The sequence below is a fragment of the Neophocaena asiaeorientalis genome, unplaced genomic scaffold (assembly GCF_003031525.2).
Source record: "Neophocaena asiaeorientalis asiaeorientalis breed wild unplaced genomic scaffold, Neophocaena_asiaeorientalis_V1.1 scaffold649, whole genome shotgun sequence".
Lineage (NCBI taxonomy): Eukaryota > Metazoa > Chordata > Mammalia > Artiodactyla > Phocoenidae > Neophocaena > Neophocaena asiaeorientalis.
Genome location: NW_020173202.1, coordinates 2,828,267 through 2,850,153, shown reverse-complemented (window position 1 = coordinate 2,850,153; position 21,887 = coordinate 2,828,267). Strand labels below are relative to the sequence as shown.

General features: G+C 40.3%; 2 protein-coding genes across 4 annotated transcripts in view; both read left to right on the top strand.

Moving 5' to 3' along the window:
- Window positions 1–25: 25 nt before the first annotated feature.
- DYNLT2 (dynein light chain Tctex-type 2) lies at window positions 26–16,418 on the top strand. Of its 2 annotated transcripts, none has more exons than XM_024744939.1 (3): window positions 26–167; window positions 8,464–8,670; window positions 13,634–16,418. In XM_024744939.1, exons 1-3 carry the CDS (start codon window positions 60–62, stop codon window positions 13,742–13,744), a joined length of 426 nt encoding a protein of 141 aa, XP_024600707.1. In that variant the 5' UTR covers window positions 26–59; the 3' UTR covers window positions 13,745–16,418. The 2 variants fall into 2 exon arrangements, 1 of the variants encoding a protein (XP_024600707.1); XR_003003273.1 differs by lacking the exon at window positions 26–167 and adding an exon at window positions 4,906–5,596.
- Window positions 16,419–20,314: 3,896 nt separating this feature from the next.
- The window catches only part of PHF10 (PHD finger protein 10), a 19,663-nt gene continuing 18,090 nt past the window's right edge, over window positions 20,315–21,887 (top strand). Inside the window, exon 1 of one of the 2 annotated variants that reach the window (XM_024744897.1) lies at window positions 20,315–20,694. In XM_024744897.1, coding sequence (XP_024600665.1) covers window positions 20,536–20,694 — 159 coding nt within the window. In that variant the 5' untranslated portion in view covers window positions 20,315–20,535. The remainder of the gene's footprint in view (window positions 20,695–21,887) is intronic. The other variant, XM_024744896.1, reaches the window with a different exon arrangement.

Genomic DNA, 21,887 nt, shown 5'->3' with positions numbered 1-21,887 from the left:
TCCGCGGCGCAGGCGCGAGCGAAACCCTGTCGCGGAAGTCGTCCGCGAGAGCCTGCGCGATGGAGAAGCGGGGCTGGGGTGGGAAACCACCCTCGGCCGCGGCGCCCCAGCAGCCGCCGATGACGCCTCGGAAAGAGAGGAGGCCTAGCATGTTCGAGAAGGAGGCAGTGAGTGAGGAGACTCGGGACGAGGGCCAGCCCCTAGGCTGCAGAGCTCCGGCTTTTGTGGCGTAGACCCTAGACCACCGCGCTAACTGACTGAAACAGCTTCTTCAGTTCTCTTCAGATTTGTTCAGCTCAGGTTTCCTAAGAGGCGCTTTCCCCAGAAATACGTAATTATAGTGTGTTTAGTGCCACCACACAAACCGCAGCTTTACCAGCCAGAAGTAGGTGTATGTGTGCTGTGCTTCAAAATAATGAGAATAATATTTGGATTGGATATACCAAGCAGAACAGTGAGATGTTTTGAGTTTTTGTAAACAGCAGCAGCCTCACTATTTGAAGAACGTACGAGAAAGTTAAATTGAAAATAATTCTGTTCATTAACTTACTGTCTGAAATTAATGCAAAATGACGTTCTGTTTTATTGGCGGTGTAACACCGTGATTTCTGTATGAGCATAGTGTGAAAACCATTACAGTACGAAACTGTAATCATGGAGCTGGGACTTCTGGTCCACTTGCCTATAATTGTTTCTTTTCATACCTACTTTGTGGGACCCATAATCAACAGGATGAAAGACAGATAATAGGCAAGACACTAATTTTTTTTTTTTTTTTTGGCAGTATGTGGGCCTCTTACTGTTGTGGCCTCTCCCGTTGCGGAGCACAGGCTCCGGACGCGCAGGCTCAGCGGCCATGGCTCACGGGCCCAGCCGCTCCGCGGCATGTGGGATCTTCCCGGACCGGGGCACGAACCCGCGTCCCCTGCATCGGCAGGCGGACTCTCAACCACTGCGCCAACAGGGAAGCCCAAAACACTAATTTTTGAAGATCCTTATTTCAAATAACAGAATCCTTCCCAACCCCCCTCCCCCCAAAAAAGTCATGGCAACATTTCAGGTTCTAATGACTGCTCTTTGGTGTCTACATTTTACAGAGGAAAGAGAAACAAAAGGAGGAAAAATAAATAGGGCAAGTTCTCAGAACCAAGCAAAAGCACAGCAAGGCTAGAAACCTTAATATATTGGATTTTAAATCCATGCTCCCAGAAACTTTGTTGTATTGCCTCGTAATAAGTCTGAGAAAAAGATAGGTTGCCTGCAGTAATGAAAAATATTTGTATTTTGAGGTGCCTTTTGTAAACTTACTGTCTACTGAAGATCTGAAGCCTTGAAAAGTGAAGAAGTCTGAATCCAAAAGGAGGGGACGACAGATAGGTTCACTTGGTATATAGGCCAGAATCTGGGGAAAGGGGGAGTGGACCAAGGCAGTTCTTGCTTATTTGCTATGAATGTGATTAACCATAGCTGCCTTTAAAATCTGGGCTTCTACAGGTAGGAAGTTTGAATTGGGAAGAGACTGAGAAAAGACTTCACAAATGCTCACTAAATGTGCCTGAGGGCAGTGAGTCACTAATTAGTCACTCCTAACTTTCAGGTAGCTGACTATTCTCATGATCCTGAGCGTAAGAAAGACTAGGGCACACAATTTAATGGTTATAAATGTCTTTTGATTTTCTCTCTCGTGCATCCATTTATTTTCTTCTACTAGTAGCAACTCAGTTTTCCTTTGGAGAATTAACTAATTCCCTATTGGATAGAGTTTTGGTGGGACTGTCAGTCACCTTCCTTAACTTTGTGGTGAGGATGAGACCAAAACTAGGCTGATTAGATGAACTCTTCCTGTAATAATTAAAGAAGATGGTTGAGATTAATTTAAATTGAAGGCGGCATACTGAACTGCCTCAAGTGTCAGACTCTTTAGGCTGCTCTTCCATTCTGTGAGCTACTCCATATCTTTCCAATTAGTTATGTATATGGTTAACGAGATTCCGTGCTTATTGCTTGCAACCAAAGATTCCAAAACCATAAACAAATTACCGAAAATTGAAAACTTGGTTAGTCTCACTTGTCTACGTACATTTGAAAATCTTTACTACTAGCAAACAGGTTTTAGAAATACATTAATGTAATGGCATCTCATGACCATGCTCTTTTTTTCCTAGGATTGTAGGCTCAACATAAGGAAATGCCATATCAATAGGTTAAATAATTAAACTCAGATTGTTTTAGTAGATACCAAAAAGTTCTTCATATTTAAAGCCTATTTCTAAGTTTTGGAAGTGACCACAAAGACTTTTCCTTAATTAAGAGATAAAATACTCTTAATAAAGAGAATACTAAATCAGAAAGCCAATATATATATGGAAGAAATGGCAGAGATGTGAGTTTTCAGCATATTAGAATCTCTGATTGTTATTTTTAAACCACAAATGCATGCCCTATCCCCAAGGAATTCTTTGCAGTTGAGAGCCACTATTAATGATATAATATAGTTGTATCCCTTGGGTGTATTGTGAGAGGAAAAGAAGATGGCAGTACCCTGGAGAAGCATTCTATTAATCAAAAAGAACAAAATAAAGATTTCATTTTTAAGAGGTTTGGGGAGCTATAATGCTTCTCTTCCGCAACTAAAACATAAAGCAGTCTGACAGATGATTAAAACAGCAGGTTTATTTCTGATTAAGGACTTCTACTAGAAGCCAACTCCTACCAGAAACTACAGAAAATTACAGAAAATGTATGAAGTACTTATTTCCACTGGCTGGATGTAAGGCAAGACAGGATTGTGATCTTTGAGAGATGACAAACAAAGGTGAGCCCCAAGATTTCCCCTAATGTACTGCCTGGTGAGGGCTTCCAGCCCATACCTTATGGAGATGTCTCCCTTAGTTGAGAATGATTTGGGAGTCAGGGTAGGTTAGGGTGATATAAGAGCAGAGTATTAGAGAGGAGAGAGCTGTACAAACAGTTCCCAAGATCTGCAGAGGATTTTCCTCAAGCCTTCAGCTTAGTACATCAGCACATCTGGTGAGGAAGTCAGGTGTGGCTAGAGAAAGAACCACCCAAAAGAAACAGAAAAAAATCCTTGGACTCACACAAAATAGTTTTTTTTTTCCCCACCAGTAAGAATGGAAAACCACATAAATCACAGGGCATTGGTTAGAGTGCTAAGAAGTGTATTGTCTCAGTGTTGGGGGAAAAAGACCCTAGACTTAGGGTTTTCTCTAGTTCAGCCTATCAAAGCTTAAATTGGATTTTAAATTGCCTCGTAATAAGTCTGAGAAGGATTACAATGTTTCCAAGTTACTGCATTCTAGAAGAAAGCTCAAGAGTGCATGTGGGAATACAAAAATATACAGCAAAAATGGAAGGTAAAATTCACAATATCTGGTATTTAATTAGCATACCTTCAAAGAAGCAGAATAGTACAACTCAAAATGGAGAGAAGAAACAAAACACCCAGAAATGATAAAAAGATAGAAATAGTATAAAAGGACACTAAAGCGGTTATTATAAAAGTTATTGTATTATATTAGTTTTCATCACATTAAAGCAGTTATAAAATACTGATATTATAAAAGAGTTAATATGTTCTGTTCAAGAATGAGGAGAGGGACTTCCCTGGTGGTCCAGTGGTTAAGACTCCATGCTCCCAATGCAGGGGGCTCGGGTTCGATCCCTGATCGGGGAACTAGATCCCACATGCCACAACTAAGGATCCTGCATGCTGTAACTAAGGATTCTGCATGCCTCATTGAAGATCCTGCATGTGGCAACAAAGATCCCGCCTGCTGCAGCTAAGACTTGGGCACAGCCAAATAAATAAATATTTTTTTAAAAAATCAGAAAAGATTAAGCGTGGTAAATCCAAATCAAACCTCTACAGGTGAAAAATATAAAGTTGGAAATGTAAAATAAACAGTGGAATTAACAGCACATTTGACACTGCAGAGCAGGCTTAGTGAATTTAGAGACAGCAATAGAAAATCTGACATGAGCTATGGGAAAATTTCAGGCAAAACTTTTATTGTCTTTGGAGGCCCCAAGTGAGGAGAGGGGACAAACTGACCAAGACTTGAGAGAAAACTCAAATAAATAAAATCAGAAATTAAAGAGAAGAAATTAAAATTGATACCACAGAAATACAAAAGATCATAAGAGATCACTATGCCAACTAGTTGGACAACCTAGGAGAAATGGATAAACTACTAGAAATATACAACCTTCCAAGACTGAGTCATGAAGAAAGAAAAAATCTGAATTGACTGATTACTAGTGAGGAGATTGAATCAGTAATCAAAAACCTACCTAAAACAAAAGTCCAGGATCAGATGGCCTCACTGGTGGATTCTACCAAATATTAAAATAAGAATTAATACCAATCCTTCTCAAACTCTTCCAAAAAAATAGAAGTGGAGGGAACACTTCCAAACTCATTTTCAAGGCCAGCATTACCCTAATACCAAAACCAGCCAAGGACACCACAAGAAAAGAAAATTATAGGCCAGTATTCCTGATGAACATAGATGGAAAAATCCTCAACAAAATATTAGCAAACTGAATTCAATAGCACATTAAAGAGATAATACACCATGATCAAAGGGAGTTTATTCCAGGGATGCAAGGATGGTTCAACATCTGCAAATCAATCAGTGTGATACACCACATTAACAAAATGAAGGATAAAAATCTCATGATCATTCAAATAGATGCACAAAAAGATTTGACAAAAATTAACACCCATTTATGGTTTTTTAAAAAAACTCTCAACAAAGGGGTTATAGAGGGAATGTACCTCAGCATAATAAAGGCTGTATATCAAAAGCCTACAGCTAACATAATAATGAAAAACTAAGCTTTTCCTGTAAGGTCAGGAAAAAGACAAGGATGCCCACTTTTGCTGTTTTTATTCACATAGTCCTGGAATTTCTAGACAGAACAATTAGGTAAGAAAAAGAAATTAAAGGCATTCAAGTTGGAAAGGAAGAAGCAAAATTGTTGTTTTTTGTATATGACTTGATATTATATATAGAAAATCCTAAAGACTCTACCAAAAAAAAAAAAACATTAGAATTAAAAAACAAATCCAGTATAGTGGCAGGACACAAAATCAATATAAGAAATTCTGTTGGGTTTCTATGTACTAATAATGAACTATCAGAAAGAGAAATTAAGAAAACAGTCTCATTTATGATTGCATCAAAAAGAATAAAATACTTAGAAATAAATTTAACCAAGGAGGTGAAAGACCAGTCCACTAAAAACTGTAAGACATTGATGAAAAAAAATTGAAGACATAATAGAAGTATATTTCGTGCTCATGGATTGGAAGAATTAATATTGTTAAAATTTCCATAGTATCAAAAGAACCTACAGATTTAATATAATACAATCCCTATCAAAATTCCAATTCCAATTCCAAAAAAAAATCTGATGAAAAAAGTGGGCAGAAGATCTGAATAGGTATTTTTCCAAAAAAGACATACAGATGGCCAACAGGTACATGAAAAGATGCTCAACATTACTAATCATCAGGAAAGTTTCATATCAAAACTCACAACTGTTAGAATGGCTGTTATCAAAAAGACAAGAGGTAAGTGTTGGTGAGGATGTAGAGAAAAAACATTTGTGCACTGTTGGTGGGAATGTAAATTCATGCAGCCGCTATGGAAAACAGTAGAGAGGTTCCTCAAAAAGTTAAAAATAGGACTACCATGTGATCCAGTAATTCCACTTCTGGGTATTTATCTGAAGAAAACAAAAACACTAATTCAAAAAGATATATGCACCCTCATGTTCATTGCAGCATTCTTTTCAATAGCCAAGATATGGAAATGACCTGAATGTCCAATGATGAATGAATGAATAAAGAAGATACGGTGTATATATACAAAAAAGAGTGAAATCTTGCCATTTGCAAAAACATGGATGTGTCTCAAGTGCATTACGTTAAATGAAATGTCAGAGAAAGACAAATGCCGTATGATCTCTCTTATATGTGGAAGCTCACAGATGCACAGAACAGATTGGTGGTTGCCAGAGGTTGGGGTGTGGGGAAAGGGCTGGAGGGTGGGCAAAATGGGTGAAGGGGGTTAAAAGGTACAAACTTCAGTAAAATAATAATAATAATATGCTCAAGTGTGGTTTATTCCAGGAATGCAAGGTTGGTTTAACATTCAAAAATCAATGTAACTCACCATATTAACAAACCATTAGGGATGAAAAATAGGATGGAAATTGGTAACATTTCTACCTAAATTAAAGCAGCTCACCCAGTCATGGGTCTAGCTGGATGATGACATATATCTAAGGTGATGTCCTATCTGTGTAAAGCATATGCAGTGGTGGAACAGAAAATATGTACTACTTATAATTAGATGTCAAGAGGAGAGGTGGGGAGATTCTGCACTAAACATGCTCTTCCTCTTCCTAACTTGCTTACCGCATAAACTCCCTCAGAGAGGAACAAATCAGAGGGCAAAGAAGGGGAGCTATTGCTCCATAACAGTTTCTGCCACATAGAAACATCAATGGTAGAGAATAAATATTTTCCCATAGTATTCCTGGGAATATGATGTTTAATGTATACACTTTAAACTACTGGTCTATGAAGTAAGGTGTGAAAAATGAAGAGGAGTGATAGAAATATGTAGGACTGTAGGAAAATCAAGATGTAATAAACATTAAAATTAATAAAATTTTAGTAGGCAACAATGGTATTTTTATGTTATACAACTCCTAAAAACATAAAATGTGTTTTTAAATCACCTTAAATGGGACATTGAAAGAATATCAAAGGAATTAATGCTTCAGAATAAATTGAAAGAAATTCTTGTAATATAAAAAATTAATTGTAACTAAAAGTTCTTCTGTAAATGCAGAAGCAAACCATGTTCCTGGTTTGAAACGCTATTGTACACTTATGAAGTTATTTATCATTAACATTATTTGTAAACAAGTGTTTTAAACTATAAATTATTACCTCAGACCCTGATCTCCCTCTAATCTATTCACCATACAGCAGCCACAATAATCTTTTAAAACTGTAAACTAGAAAATATCACTTGCCCGTTTAAATCCTTCCACTGGCTCCTCACTGTTCTGAGAATAAATTTCAAATTCCTTTTCAAACTCTTAGTCCTACATGATACCTTTTTGTTTTTAATATATTTATTTTATTTATTTATATTTGGCTGCGTTGGGTCTACGTTGCTATGCGTGGGCTTTCTCTAGATGCGGCGAGCGGGGCTGCTCTTCATTGCGGTGCGTGGGCTTCTCCTTGCGGAGCACAGGCTCTAGGTGCGCGGGCTCAGTAGTTGTGGCGCATGAGCTTAGTTGCTCCCCGCCAAGTGGAATCTTCCCAGACCAGGGCTCGAACCCATCTCCCCTGCATTGGCAGGTGGATTCTTAACCACTGCGCCACCAGAGAAGCCCCATGATACCTTTTTAACCTTATTCTGTTACTACTATTTTCCTCACTCTAAACGGTCCAGACATACCAAACACACGTCTATTCTCAGAACATGTTCTTTGTCCTTCCTATTTCCTGTTCCTTTTAGACTTCAGCCCAAACCGGACTGAAGGGACTTCTCCAATTATTCAGTCCAGATTAGGCCCTCATGATGAGTTTCTATCAAGTCATGTGGTTTTATTTGTATAGCGATTACCACTATTTAAATTGGCTTATTCATTACCCCATATATGTTTTTATTGTCTGTCAGTCCTCCCCACTAGAAGGATAACTCCATGAGTGCAGAGTCCTTGATTATGAGTTAATACAAGTAAAACAATTAATTCCTGGTTGTTATAATGAAGTTCACCACTGTAACTTCAGAGCCTAGAGTACTTAACTGAACCATAGTAGCCGCTAAATAAGTAGTTCCTTAAGACAGGTTGAATGTCATGCAATAAATGTTGAATGTAAAAAGCACAGAAAGATGTATATACCAAATCAATACACTTTTGTTATCTTTTCAATTTAAGACTTAGAAATGTGTTATGTAAATAATTGTATTATTTATTCAAAGATAAAATAATTAAAATTATAAGAAGACAATAAAGGATAATATTTTCATAATGTCAGGGCAGGGAGCATGAAAGGTTTTCCTTACATACCAGTCTTCTAGCCACTCTGTTGCCCTCTCAGGGGCCACTCTTGTTTCTAGTTCTTTTGCATCTTCCATGGATGTTCTAAATATATGCATTCAAATTTGTGTTTGTGTGTATTTCTGTTTATAGATAAATAGATAGATGATAGCTATATTCTTTTTTCTTCTTTTACCAAATTGATAGCCAGAAATGAATCTAGGATTTAGCAACCACACAATCATTGAAGTCTTATAATGGATTTCCAAGCTTTGTGTCAGTCCTGTCCCATTGCACCAGGGTTCTTAAAAACGAAATTTCATTTTACAATTAAAAAAGTAATCTCTGTCTCTGTCTCTCTCTCCCTCCTTTCAGTATGCACAGATTTTAAGAGAAAGACTGAGAGGATCAATTCATGATGTTCAGTACGTAGAGCCACCATTTGATGACTCAATTGCTGACATAGGTAAAGAATGGAAGAGTACCCTGGCAAAACTAAAGTTTGCTAATTCATATAGAATGGAGCCATTGAAAAAATTCCAGGCTTATTCAGTCGAAACGAAAGTCCAGCAGATATTAAAGGTAGGTTGATAGATACATATGATAGTAATATCCTAGCTTTGGGGGTTTGATAAACTATGTTAAGGTTTATGGCGGTATAGTTACCCTGATTGATTTTTTTGTAGCTTTTATCTCTGAAAATATGAAATTACTTTGGAGTCATACTCAATAATCTTCATGGTGATGCTATGATTAAAGCTAGACCAAAAGGAATATTCTTTTGCTATTTCATTTAATTCTTAATTATCCATAAATTATTTATCCTTCAGGTTCCATGTGTCTCCCATATTTGGAGGAATGAATTAAAAAAACCCATATTGAATATGTGTGAAAAATTGATTCATGACGACACTAAAACATCTTAAGAACAGGCAATCCCCAATTTATGCATGGGTTTTCTTCTTCATTAAACCAGCTGGAATCTAAAGTTCATTTAAGACAGTTTGAAACTCAGACACATGTTTTCAGGCTAGTCCAACAAAGCTTCTTCAATTTTACAAAATTAATACTATAATACGAATACCAATATTAATTATGCTAGTGTTGGTATGTGAAGACTACATGGTTCAGATGGAAAGAATTCCCTTCACCATCTTTCCTAATAAAGGGCCAAATTAAAAACTTGAATTATAGAATGTTTGTTTAAGGGACCACTTTTTCTGAATCCCCTTTTCACCTTTGGGCACCAGGCACCCAGGATTTTTCTGATGACCAGATTCCCTTTGTGGGACTCTACCCAGCCTAATCTACCCCCCCCACCACCTCTAATTTACAAGATGCATTCCTTTAGTAATAACTGATGTAAGCTAGCTATTGGGAAGAAAGCATATGTTTAGTTTATTCTGTATAAATGATTAATGGCCCTTTAATTGTATCAAAGTTAATTCTTAAATGAATTAACCTTTATTAATATAGAAGAATATTTAGGAAACCCACCCTCCAACCTCCCTCCACCACCATAGACATAGATACATTTCTAAGCTGAATTAATAATTATCAGATAATATTTGGTAAAGATATTATGGCTCATAACTTCAGGAAATAAATTCAATACAATAAAATAATGATTAATTCTCTGACCTAAACACTAATAGCAAGCATTTGTGACTGAGTATACATTTTGGTGTGTCACTCAGCCCTACCACATAGACTGAGTTCAAGTTTATTGACTATAGTAGAATTTCAAATTGTGTTTGCATGTGATAGCTGAGCATGATGGGGCCTGGAACAGCTTATTGGAAATATAGGTGGAAGGCTAGGGGTCATAGAGAGGCCGGGGATTTTCCTTTGTGTTTAGGGAACATTGAACACAGTTCTAGACACAGAAACAGTATATACTGATGGAGCTTATAGGTATCTTCCTATAGCATGTGCTCTTTATTTATTAAAAATGAACACTTAGGTAGATAAAGCCTGGGATCTGTTAGGCAGATTCAGAAGGGAGAATGGATGTCGCTAAGTGTCCAAAAGATTGAGCCAATTGCCTGAAGGAACTAAATTCTTCTAGACCCAGTTTAGATCCAGAAGCATTCTAGAAGGGAACCAAAACCAAAAAATGGGTAATTTATTTGGTTTTACTTGCCTATAAAATTACCAGGTAGGCATCCATTTGTTGTCATTAGAACTCAGAACATTGGTTAATTTATCATTGGTCTGAGTCAGTTAATCAAAGCCAGGCCCCACCTGCTCACCAGCTGGTTCAGGTCTGCTTATGGTTTGTAGGAAAATGTAGTCCTTCATGGCCCACATCTGTCTCCCCGCCTGCCCCCAGCTATATATTAATTTAGTAACAAACATGAGAAATCTTTGATTTCCTTGATATTCTCCTGGAGGCCACAGAAAAAAGCAGTAGAGTGAGAAGCCATAGAAGCAGAATTAGAAAGAAGTGGCCTTTAATTTGTGGAGACAAGAAGACAGGAATAGGGACTTCCCTGGTTGTCCAGTGGTTAAGACTCTGCCCTTCCAATGCAGGGGGTGTGGGTTTGATCCCTGGTCGGGGAACTAAGATCCCACGTGCCACATGGCCAAAAAAAGAGACAGGAAAAACATAATGCAGGCTCTGCTCCTGAATTTTAGCAAATACATAAATTTGAGAAACATTTAAGATTCTCTACCTAAGAATTCCCAGAAGCTTTGTTTTAAAATTCCTTTTGTGTCTCCCTAATAACTGCTTGGTACAGTAATCTAGTAAAGGAAAACTTAAGCTTAAGGGTTGCTAATGAAGGGCAACTGAACATAATTTAAAAACCAAACTAGGGCCTCCCTGGTGGTGCAGTGGTTAAGAATCCACCTGCCAATTCAGGGGACACGGGTTCGAGTCCTGGTCTGGAAAAATTCCACATGCTGCAGAGCAACTAAACCCATGTGCCACAACTACTGAGCCTGTGCTCTAGAGCCTGTGAGCCATAATTACTGAGCCCACGCACCACAACTACTGAAGCCCGCATGCCTAGCGCCCATGTTCTGCAACAAGAGAAGTCACCTCAATGAGAGGCCCAGGCACCACAACGAAGAGTAGCCCCTGCTCCCTGCAACTAGAGCAAGCCCACGCACAGCAACAAAGACCCAATGCAGCCAAATATTAAAAAATAAGTAAATAAATAAAACTAAATTTTCTTCAAAATTATTATTGAAATAAATTGGTAAACATATCAACCATTTAATATTATTTGGTTAGAAATATGTATATTTTTCAAAAAGTTACATGTATTAATCAGACACATTTTCTACTTCAATTTTTGTTTAGAAAATATTTGGTTTGAAAATTAAAATATTTTCTTAATTTTTTTAAAGGAAAATCTTAAAGATGTCAAATATGATGACAAAGTCTTCTCTCATTTGTCGCTTGAATTAGCAGATCGCATATTGTTAGCAGTCAAAGAATTTGGGTTCCACCGTTATAAGTTCATTATAAAAGTATTATTCATTCAAAAGACGGGTCAGGCAATCAATGTAAGTACCTCACTGATCAGCATCTACCGAGTTCAACTATGAGGTCTCCCCTCTAAGTGACTTGATATTTATTGCAATGTCTCAAAGGCACTTCCGGATCCTGAGGTGCATCTTGACTGAAAGGATAATTATGTGAACTATATTTTCTTTCACTATGAATTATTTGAAAAATACTAAGCTAGAAATGGTAATTTTCTGTTAATAATTTATTAAATTGTATGGGTATTCTGTTCCTTGACCATAACAGTTTTGACAATTGAATGTCATTTAATAATTGATTAACCAGTAAATTGATTTAGGGCACTAAATAATAGGTATAGGTACTGAGGAAAATACAGAAAATTACATGACATGGACCATGATTGCCAAGGAGTTTTTACTCCAGTCAAGAAAATAAAACAACACAATTTAGAGTGTAAGAAAATAAAATGATGTGGAGAGTGTAATAGCCTAGGTTTTAGCGTCCAGCTGGCCTGGATATGAATCCTGGCAGCGACACACACTGCCTCTGGCCTGGACATCGTTTTCCTTCTGTAGAATGGGGATGATAAAACCTACTTGCTTATCCATATTAAAATCCCTAACAGAGTGCCCAGCCCAGAGGCCTCAATAAACAGAAAGACATTTTTTTTATTCAATACATATTCATTGAGCAATTCCTACACGAGAAAGGCTTATTACTATTACTTACAAGTAAGAGTGAATACCCCGAGAGCTGTGTGCGTTTCTAGTGAGTTGAGCGTGAGTGTGTGGGGTGGGACAGTCTGAGGGGCTCCATGAGGAAGCCTGGCGGGAGGACTTGGCTGGGTGGAAGGCTGCCGCCCACAGGGCAGTCAGCAAGGCTCTGGGGAGGACAGAATTACACCACAGCCTACGTGCACACTTGGGGAGCGAGACGCTTCTAGATGGTGACGAGTGCTCCGCGGACGGAGTGACTACTTGGGATTGTCTGGAGACGGGGAAGGGCCTCTGATGTCTGAATGACAAGAAGAAACCAGCCGTGCCAAAGATCAGGGAGAATGTCCAAGCAGAGAAAACATGGAGCGCGGAGACGCTAAGATGGGCGAACTCGCCGTGCTTGACTACTAACCAGAGAGGTTGTGGTGTATTTAGGCAGCCCCACCCCAGAACTTAGCAGCCTGTTTGCTCACCATTCTGTGGGGCAGCTTAGCCTGGACTAGCTGTTTGGATTTTCTCCTGGTCTCACGGATTCACTTGTAGCCATCCAGTGACTCGGCTGGACCTAGACGTCCACGACAGCCTCACTCACAGGTGTGACAGTTGGTGCTGGCTGTTGGCTGGGGCACCTGGGTCCCCCTGCACAGGAGCCATCATCCTCCAGTGGACTGAATGGGCTTCCTTACATGTGGGGCTCCTCACAGCATTCCAGGAGGTGAGAGCAGAAGACCTCTTAAGGCCTTTCTTGGAAGTTGCAGTGTTACATTCTTTTGCTCAGAGCAAGTCCCAAGGCCAATTCATATTTGCAGGGTGGAAAAATAGCCTCTTGATGGGAGATGCCACAGAGGGTTTTTGACCATTTTAGAGCCACCACAGAAAAAGATTATGTGTGGCTTTGAAGGTGAAGCAAGGAATTAGGGTTTCTCTTTTAACAGCCTACTCACAGAGTCAATACCATCTTTTAATTTCAAGACAAACTTTCGGGCGAAAATCTTTTAAGGGTGGGAAGAATAATTCCTCATTACGGACTATAACACCGCAGACTAGTACTGCATGCAGAACTACTAGACCCAGATTACAGAGTGCCTCCTGTTCCTGCCCCCAGACACTCTCTGCTAAGGGAGGGTCATTCTGTGTTAGATAACTTACCAGCTCCAGTAAAAGAAAAGATGGACCCAGGAAGCATCACTGTCAAGTCTTTTCAGCAAAGGGAAAATTGGACAAATTACTTTTAAAATATAACTTTCTGAGATAGTGATGCCTCTTCTAAACAGTATCAAACGTTGTATAGATTTAAAAATGACTACTTAACATGTTCGATCTAAAGTGGGTCTTCTAAACATTTCTCTCGTAGATTGCCAGCAGATGGATCTGGGATGTTGCGTGGGACAGCTGGGTTGCTGCGAAACACGAAACTGAAACTTACGTGGCATTGGCCTTAGTATTTGCTCTTTACTGTGAATAGCTTGTTACATGTACTAAAGAGTGTTTACTTCTCAACTTTTCAAAAATACATGAAATTTATAGATTTGTGAACCTCATAGTAGTTTTGATTAGCTATTTTTATGTCTCCAATTGAAGCTTCTTACTTGTATTCTTTTAACAACAAAGTTAAAGCTGGATTTCTACCTTTATACTTACTAGTTATCATATTTATTAACATTGTATTACCCTGAAGTATAAAAGTATAAGAGGTATATGTATATGCCTTTTTCATATATATATACGAATACATGAATGCTTATGATGGATTATAATATGGGGGAATTATTTATCATCCTAGTTAGGTTTAAGAAAATTAGAATTTGCTACAGGATATTATGATGCAAACTTGTAAAATGTCAAATTAAGTAAATGTTAAGATAGATTTTTGGAAAACTTCCAAAGGCAGATATTTTGAATGGTATCTTAATATACTACATGCATTCTTTTGAAAGAAGTCACCAAGTTTGAAAGACAGATGTTGATATATTTAATACTTCCCTAACACCTCTCCCTCCAATTGAAACACTTCCAAGTGTGCAGTCTTTCTATTTGTTAGTCCATTAGTTAAGCTCTTTTTAGCTGCAAGAACCGAAAAACCTAACATAATTATTTTTTAAAAAGAGGAAAATTGTATCTCTCAGGCATTTGATCAAGGATCCGGGTTCTTTCTGTCATCCTGCGCTCCCCTCAGATTCTACGTACACGAGTTTAACTTGGTAGAATTTAACCATGTTCTCATGGCTTTATCATCACGATTCACTCCCTGAGCTGGGTTGGAGCTCACCTTCCCTGAAGCACACGGCCATGTGGAGAGTGGACACCACTGTCAATCGGGGCTTCTCCTGCAAGGAGGCAGGGGGTGGGCTTGGTGAGCCAAGCAGTAACGTCTGTGATAATTCATACTATTTTCAAGTTATAGTCAGAACTTGAAAACAACACATGCCCAACTTAATGTACAGTAAAAATACTGATTAGTTGAATAATCTATAAACAGAAAGACAGAGGAGAGTTTTCTTTTCACTTGTGTGTTTTAATGCATTGGATAATCCAGGACTGGCAGTTCCATACTACACAACATAGACATAAAAAACTGTAAAAAGCTCAGGCTCCTGGAAATTTATGCTATCTGGATATACAGCTCTTTACTTCTGTGTGTCATTGCTGCCTACTAGTCCCCTGGCCTGTTCCTTCTCGTTTCTTGAAAACCTGAGCCACTGGATTGCAAGCTTCATCTCCACTCAACTCCTGCTGTCATTCTTTGGGACTTCAATATCCACGTAGATAATCATCCAGTAAGGCAGCTCTCGCTTTGCACAAGTTGTAGCTACTACAGTTTAGTTGAATCACACCAGTCCCCCAACAACATGGTTCACATTTCAGTGACCACAGTATATTAACTGTGAGTAACTTCATAAAGTACAAACTCCTCAGCCAGCTCTTCAGTCCTCAAGTCACTACGTACATAGCAGGTGGGCATCATGAGCCTTCTGTCAAAGTCCGTCAGTCACTGGTCACTGCACTTCTGGTATTCAGCTCTTCAGGTCACAAGACAGCAAAGCATGTAGTTGTGTTGCCTCCTTGTCTCCCAGTGACAAAACCACATGATGTCTTACAAAAATGGACCACCAAAAGAGGAAATGGGGCAAAAAAAGGCGAAAGTGCATCAAAGAAGAAGTGATGATGCTAGAAATGAAATTGGTTAGGAAATTTGAACATGACAACAGCAAAACCAAGATAGGATGAGACCTAAGCCTGCATGGAAGTACTGCAGGAATCATGGGGAGAAAGTCCAAAATAAGTAAGAAAAGTAAGGTGAGGTTGCGTCAACATCTTTTAGCTTAAATTGTCTAGGAACAGGAAGCCACTTGTGGTTGCGAAAGACTTTCTTCTGCTTTGGATAGAAAACTGTACGGTATCTGCTGTTCCACACCCACGGATTTAACCAATGGCAGATGGTGTAGTAGTGTAGGTATATTTAGTGAAAACAATCTGTATAACTGGACCTGCACAGTTCAAGTATCAACTGTAATAATAATTTTAAAAAATCTCAATCAGTTCGGCTAGCATTCAGGCCAAAGCGTTGAAAGAAAACGGCAATTACAAAGAGACAGAAAACCAACTTTTTTCTGCCAGCAAAGGCTGGTTCCATCATTTAGGCGTCGACGTGAACTGACTCATGTCGATCTATCTGGTGAATCTGCTGTGAAATATGCACCCAGATGTCACAGGTTAGTTACAGACAGTTGTTGTGAGAAAAGGATGGAGGTGTCCAGAGGAAAGGAGGCTAAGAGACCTCATGTTAAAGAGACTCTTGGCGATTACTTACAACATTGAAAATGCAAAAGATAAAATGCTGGAAGCCATCCAGACTTCGAAAGAAGTATGACAATTTATCAAGGCATAGGAAAGATAAGTTACAGGATGAGAAAAAGGCAAGCACAATTTAACTTACTCTTGGTAAAGTTTTTAAAAGAAAATACTAATTCTCAATGTTTGTCATGTTTCAAATTACAGTGTACTAAATGTAAGTTTTACATTGAAAAAAATTCTGTATAATTGTCAGTAAGGGAGTTTTCAGTTTTTTAACGAAAGCTTTTTAAAGTCGTAGAAGAACTCTACTTTTTCTCTTTGATTAATAAGATTACTTTGTATGACTCCAGCTCCCATGGTTGTTTTTATGGCCCTGGGCTATCATGCAAGTAGGACTGTCTGTGCTCTAGGTTCCCAGTTCCTTGACCAACTCACATTCAAGGACCTTTTCATCTAGCACACGTCGGGCATCTGCTCCTTGGTTCATCCTGTAGACCTTGTTAGCCTCAAGATCAGTATGACCTCTGAAATCTCAGTTTCGAGCAGGTTACTCTCATGCAGTGGTTTCCTGTGCTTCTAGCTCACCACCTGGCACACCCTGAAGACAGTCACTTTTCAGTCTTGTTGAACCCTCCCGCTCACTGACCTTCCTCGCTCTTTCACAGCTCTCTTGTTTTCTGCCTCAGATCTCATGGCCCATCTTTTATAGCTGCTGTACAGTCACTCCCTGACAAACACGCTCCAAATTCCTTTGCCCCTCTTCTTCCTTTGGGAACACCCCTTCCCGAACAATCCCGAATTCCCTTGTCTTCTTTGTCCAAGCCTGAGTTCAAATAGCTGAACTTGACTGACTGGTTTCACTTTAAATTCACGACCACAAACCTCCAGTGGGCAAATACTTGGCATCCTAGAAGCTTTGTTTTCCTATCCCCACACCTCCTCTCTCCCCCAGTTTCCTATATTCCTCTCCTCTGCTCACCTTCAGCTTATGATCTCACCTCATACCTGATCAAGGAAAGAAGAAGTATCAGAGGAAAAATCCCCCAAGTTCCCACCACCAGATCTCCAAAGCTACTCGCACCTGCAGCCACAGTCTGGTTTCCGTCTGGTTACGATAAACGGACTGTGCTTCCTCCTCTCAAAGGCTCATCCCAACATGTGTGCTGCCTCCCGTCCTTCTCACGGCAGGCACTCTCCAGCACTATCCCCTCTCTCTCCTGCATCATGATTTCCCCATTCTACCGAGTCATCTTGTCAGCACGCAAACATGCTCTAGTGTCTTCTGCAGTGAAAACGACAGCAACCCACCTCTCCACCCACCCTCTTTCTCTATTACTCACACTTCTCTCTGTGCAGGACCCTGGTTCCAATCCCTAGCCTCCCATTCCTTCCCTAATCGACATCAATTTAGCTTCTGAAATCGCCACACCATTGAAACAGCTTGGGACAATAAAGATTGGTAGTTACTACCAAATTTCTAAATACAATGGACATTTTCCTGTCCTTATCTTACTCGACTTCTCAACTGACATGTTGATCAGTCCCCTGTTTGAGACACTCTACCCTCTCAGCTCACAATACTTGATAGTTTTCTTCCTTCTTCTCTCTTTCCGCCAGTATCTCTGGAATTCTTGAACTTGGGCCTTTTTCTCACCTATAGCTACATATGCTAAGTGGCCTCATACAGTTTTATGGCTTTTTTTCTTCACCACTCTATTGCCAGTGCTTTACTCAGGGCCTAACTTAATACATAGTAAGGTAGTATTTGACGAATGAATGAATAAATGATTCCTTGTATTTTTATCACGTAACATAGTTCTTAGTTGGTTTCCATAAAATATTTGTGAGATAACTGAATGGACATTATTATTCTAATCCTGCAAATGAGGAAATGGAGGGTCAGAAAGATTAAATAATTTATCCACGATCACACAGCTAATAAGTGGCACAGCTGGTATTCATTTGGTCTTAATTCCAAATCTTTGTTCTTGCCATTACATCAAACTGCCTCCCTGTATATTTCACTCCTAACTCCAAGAATCCACCTTCATTTACCCTATTCTCAAGCCACAATGGGAATGACCTTTGCACTTGAATATGCCTCTTATTTTCCCACCTCTCAGTCTTTTTCAGCCTTGAACCCATATTTCCACTTCTAATTGCACATTTACAGGAAGTTGTCCTACCAGTCTCTTGAGATACTTTTCAAATTCTATGTCAACCTTAAAATGTTAATTTTCCTGGTTGCAAGTAAATTTTCTCCCACCTGTGAACGAAAAATGTCACCTGCCGTATCAGTAAACAAAGGATGTTGCAGCCATCAAGCCATCACGTTATGGCCACCTGACAGTCGGCCCTGGGGGAACTCAGGATGGCGGCAGGATGCCCCACCATCCCGCAGTCATGTGCTGAAGTACCCGTCCACCCGGGCAGTGCACCTGAAGAAACTCAGGATGAGAAAACACAGGATACTGGCCCCCAGTAGCTGAGGTGCACATCAAAGGAATGCTTTCAGTGAGCTCAAACTCTTGCATCTTCCCATACATAGAAAAGTACTAAATTCCTTAACTTGAGATATCTGGTTTTCTTTAAATAACAGTAATCTTTTGATGTTCCGACTACCAGGTCTTTGTTGCAAAAACACCTGTATATCCTGGCTCCCCCATTGCCTCTTCCCAGCTGTCCCTCGGAGTGATCTGAGAATCCTGTCTCCTGGGCTTGAAGTCCTCAGAATGTCCACCGAATAAAACGTAACTCTCAACTTCTAGGTTGTGCATTTTTTTTCAGTCAACACACCTAAACTGCCTTTAAGTACAACTGTATATTTGTATCATATTCTTTCAGTGTTGAAACTGCCTATGTGCAGGGATTGTAATCCGCACAGTGCCACCTTAATATTATGCTTTACCTTTCATGTTGAAAGGCTGAATCAGTGTTTATTGACTTGGAATGAAGAGTTTTAACTTTGTATTTGATCTAAAGACAGAATACTCAAGGGACATGAGTAGAACCAAGTAACTGAATATACAAATATATATTTAACATTAAACTCTATCCAGAGAATCTAACTGAGGGTCTGGATCAGTTGAGGGAATTTGGGGGAAAGATGTTGGTTCTTCTTGGCTCATTCAGACAATTAGGCCATTTTCTTCAGTGGGCTTTTGACAGGGAAATGGGGAGCTGCTCTGAGGTTGTGAGATAAAGCAAAGTCTAGATTAGCAGCAGCTTGTGAGTTTTGAGTTGTTGGTGATGCCATCTCTGATCTGAGGCAAGTGGAGAAGCCAGGAAAGGGTGGGCTGGGAGAGTCAAAGGAGGTCCTTTGTGTCAAGGTGATGGGCTAGAAACAATCCCTTTGTCTTATCTTTCCAAACTTGTCTGCTGAGTGTAAGCGAAAATAATGAAGGAAAGGGAAGCCATCTTGCATTCTAAATCCAAGAATCTTCTCTGTTGCCATAAAACAAGTCATCTACACTCTCAGATACAAAGTGTCTGCTGAGAGGTCAACTTTAACACATTTCTGGCACCACTGTCATCTTTTTTTTTTTTTTAACATCTTTATTGGAGTATAATTGCTTTACAATGGTGTGTTAGTTTCTGCTTTATAAGAAAGTGAATCAGTTATACATATACATATGTTCCCATATCTCCTCCCTCTTGCGTCTCCCTCCCTCCCACCCTCCCTATCCCACCCATCCAGGTGGTCACAAAGCACCGAGCTGATGTTCTTGTGCTATGTGGCTGCTTCCCACTAGCTATCTATTTTACGTTTGGTAGTGTATATATGTCCATGCCACTCTCTCACTTTGTCCCTGCTTACCCTTCCCCCTCCCCATATCCTCAAGTCCATTCTCTAGTAGGTCTGTGTCTTTATTCTGGTCTTACCCCTAGGTTCTTCATGACATTTTTTTTCCTTAAATTCCATATATATGTGTTAGCATACGGTATTTGTCTTTCTCTTTCTGACTTACTTCACTCTGTATGACAGACTCTAGGTCCATCCACCTCATTACAAATAGCTCAATTTCGTTTCTTTTTATGGCTGAGTAATATTCCATTGTATATATGTGGCACACCTTCTTTATCCATTCATCCGATGATGGACACTTAGGTTGTTTCCATCTCCGGGCTATTGTAAATAGAGCTGCAATGAACATTGTGGTACATGACTCTTTTTGAATTATGGTTTTCTCAGGGTATATGCCCAGTAGTGGGATTGCTGGGTCATATACCATTGTCATCTTAACACAGCTGTCTCTCGTGTTCTTTTAAGGTTCAGTTACTTTGTTTTCTTCTTTTAATTTTTGGTGAAGTCCAAAAGTGACCAGGTGAAGCCTAAGAACTCGGATTAATAATAAATTCAGTTCAAATAAAATAGGTCTCTTTCTTGGTGACTTTTATGGGTCTACCATTGTACGCACTTTACAACAACCCTGAAGATTCAATAAATGATCGGCTAAGGCTATGCAGCCAGAAAAAGCGAGGCAGAATCCAGCGGAGGTCAGTATACTCCCCAAATGTTCCGCTGCGGAAGCGCTGTCCTCCCTCTCCGCACGCTCGCTCTCCCGTCTTGGGTGGGAGCTGCTGCAGCAGCTACATCCCAACGAAGTCGAACGTGAACTTGTAAGTTTTATGATTTCCGCACGCACTGAGGTGAATGTGGATAAACTTTTCAAATGAAAGCAAGCTGAGGATGTCTTTGGAAAGTACACATTCCATGGCAGGTGGTTCAGGAGCCCCAGACAGCTCGAGGTCGCGAGCAGAGAACAAAGGCGGACGACGGGCAGCGACTGGGAACCGGGAACACCGGGAGATGAGGCAGGGCCCCCACAGTCCACCGCGACGAGGCCCCCGGGAAGGGGGGTTGGGGAGGGACCCCCGGGAGGGAGGGGACGCCCGGAAGGGAGAGGACCCCCAGGAGGGAGACGATGGGGGTGGTGAAGACTCCGGATAAGGAGGCCGTGAGGGGGCGGCGGGGTCCCGGCGTCGGGCTGGCCCGTCCGGCCCACCGAGCCCTGGCACAGTCGCGGAGCCCCGCGCGGGTCCGGGGGCGAGTCGGCCTCGTTCCGAAGTCTTTTTGGCGGTTTCTGCGCCGAAGGAGCTTCTGAGCACGTCCCCCGGGGGACTTTCTGCTCCGCGTAGAAATAAAACTTTCTTCAGAAACGGAGAGAGTTTTCTTCACGTTAGTCTGGGATACTGTATGTTTTTAAAAGCTTCTTCATTTGAGGAGTATCTTTTTGAAATATTTGAGCTCTTCCTAAAAAACAGAAATGTGTTCAAGTGGAAAAACAAGCCAGCCAGTTAATGAACTTGGTTTGAGAACAAATAACCGTGCTGTTATTTTCAGGCCGACTTTTTTGTTTTCAAGTTTTGTAGTTTGCACTGTTTTAAGGAAGTAAAACGGACTTAGTGTTTTAAAGTCCGAGAGGAGTGGAGAGGAATCGACATGAGCGGTAGGATGTCGTGCATTAAAACATTTTGTTTTCAAAGTTAGTTTACTAGTTTGTGACAGAAGGTTGCAATGGAGCGATGAGTTGTACAACCCCAGTATTTCAGTTGTAAGTGAAAAGTTGGAATTGCAACGTGATGGGAACCGGAACCCCGAGGACCCTTGTCTTCGCTGATCCGGGGTCAGCGTTGGCATAGGGACGATTCTTCGGTCCCCTGGCGAGGCTGCCCATGCCAGGAGCCCCTCCTGTGCGGTCCTCTGTGCACGAGGGCCCTCAGGTGCCCCGACCGGTGACAGCGGCCAGGCGGTGGGTCTCCGCGCAGCTGTGCTCGCAGAACCTGAGGCCTGGCCTGCGTGCGGCGGGGCC

Excerpts from the sequence above, each read along its gene's own strand:
- DYNLT2 (XM_024744939.1), top strand. The coding sequence starts at position 60 with ATGGAGAAGCGGGGCTGGGGTGGGAAACCACCCTCGGCCGCGGCGCCC. Across the intron at positions 168-8,463 it reads GCATGTTCGAGAAGGAGGCA|TATGCACAGATTTTAAGAGA; the intron begins GTGAGTGAGGAG and ends CCCTCCTTTCAG. Across the intron at positions 8,671-13,633 it reads AAGTCCAGCAGATATTAAAG|ATTGCCAGCAGATGGATCTG; the intron begins GTAGGTTGATAG and ends TTTCTCTCGTAG.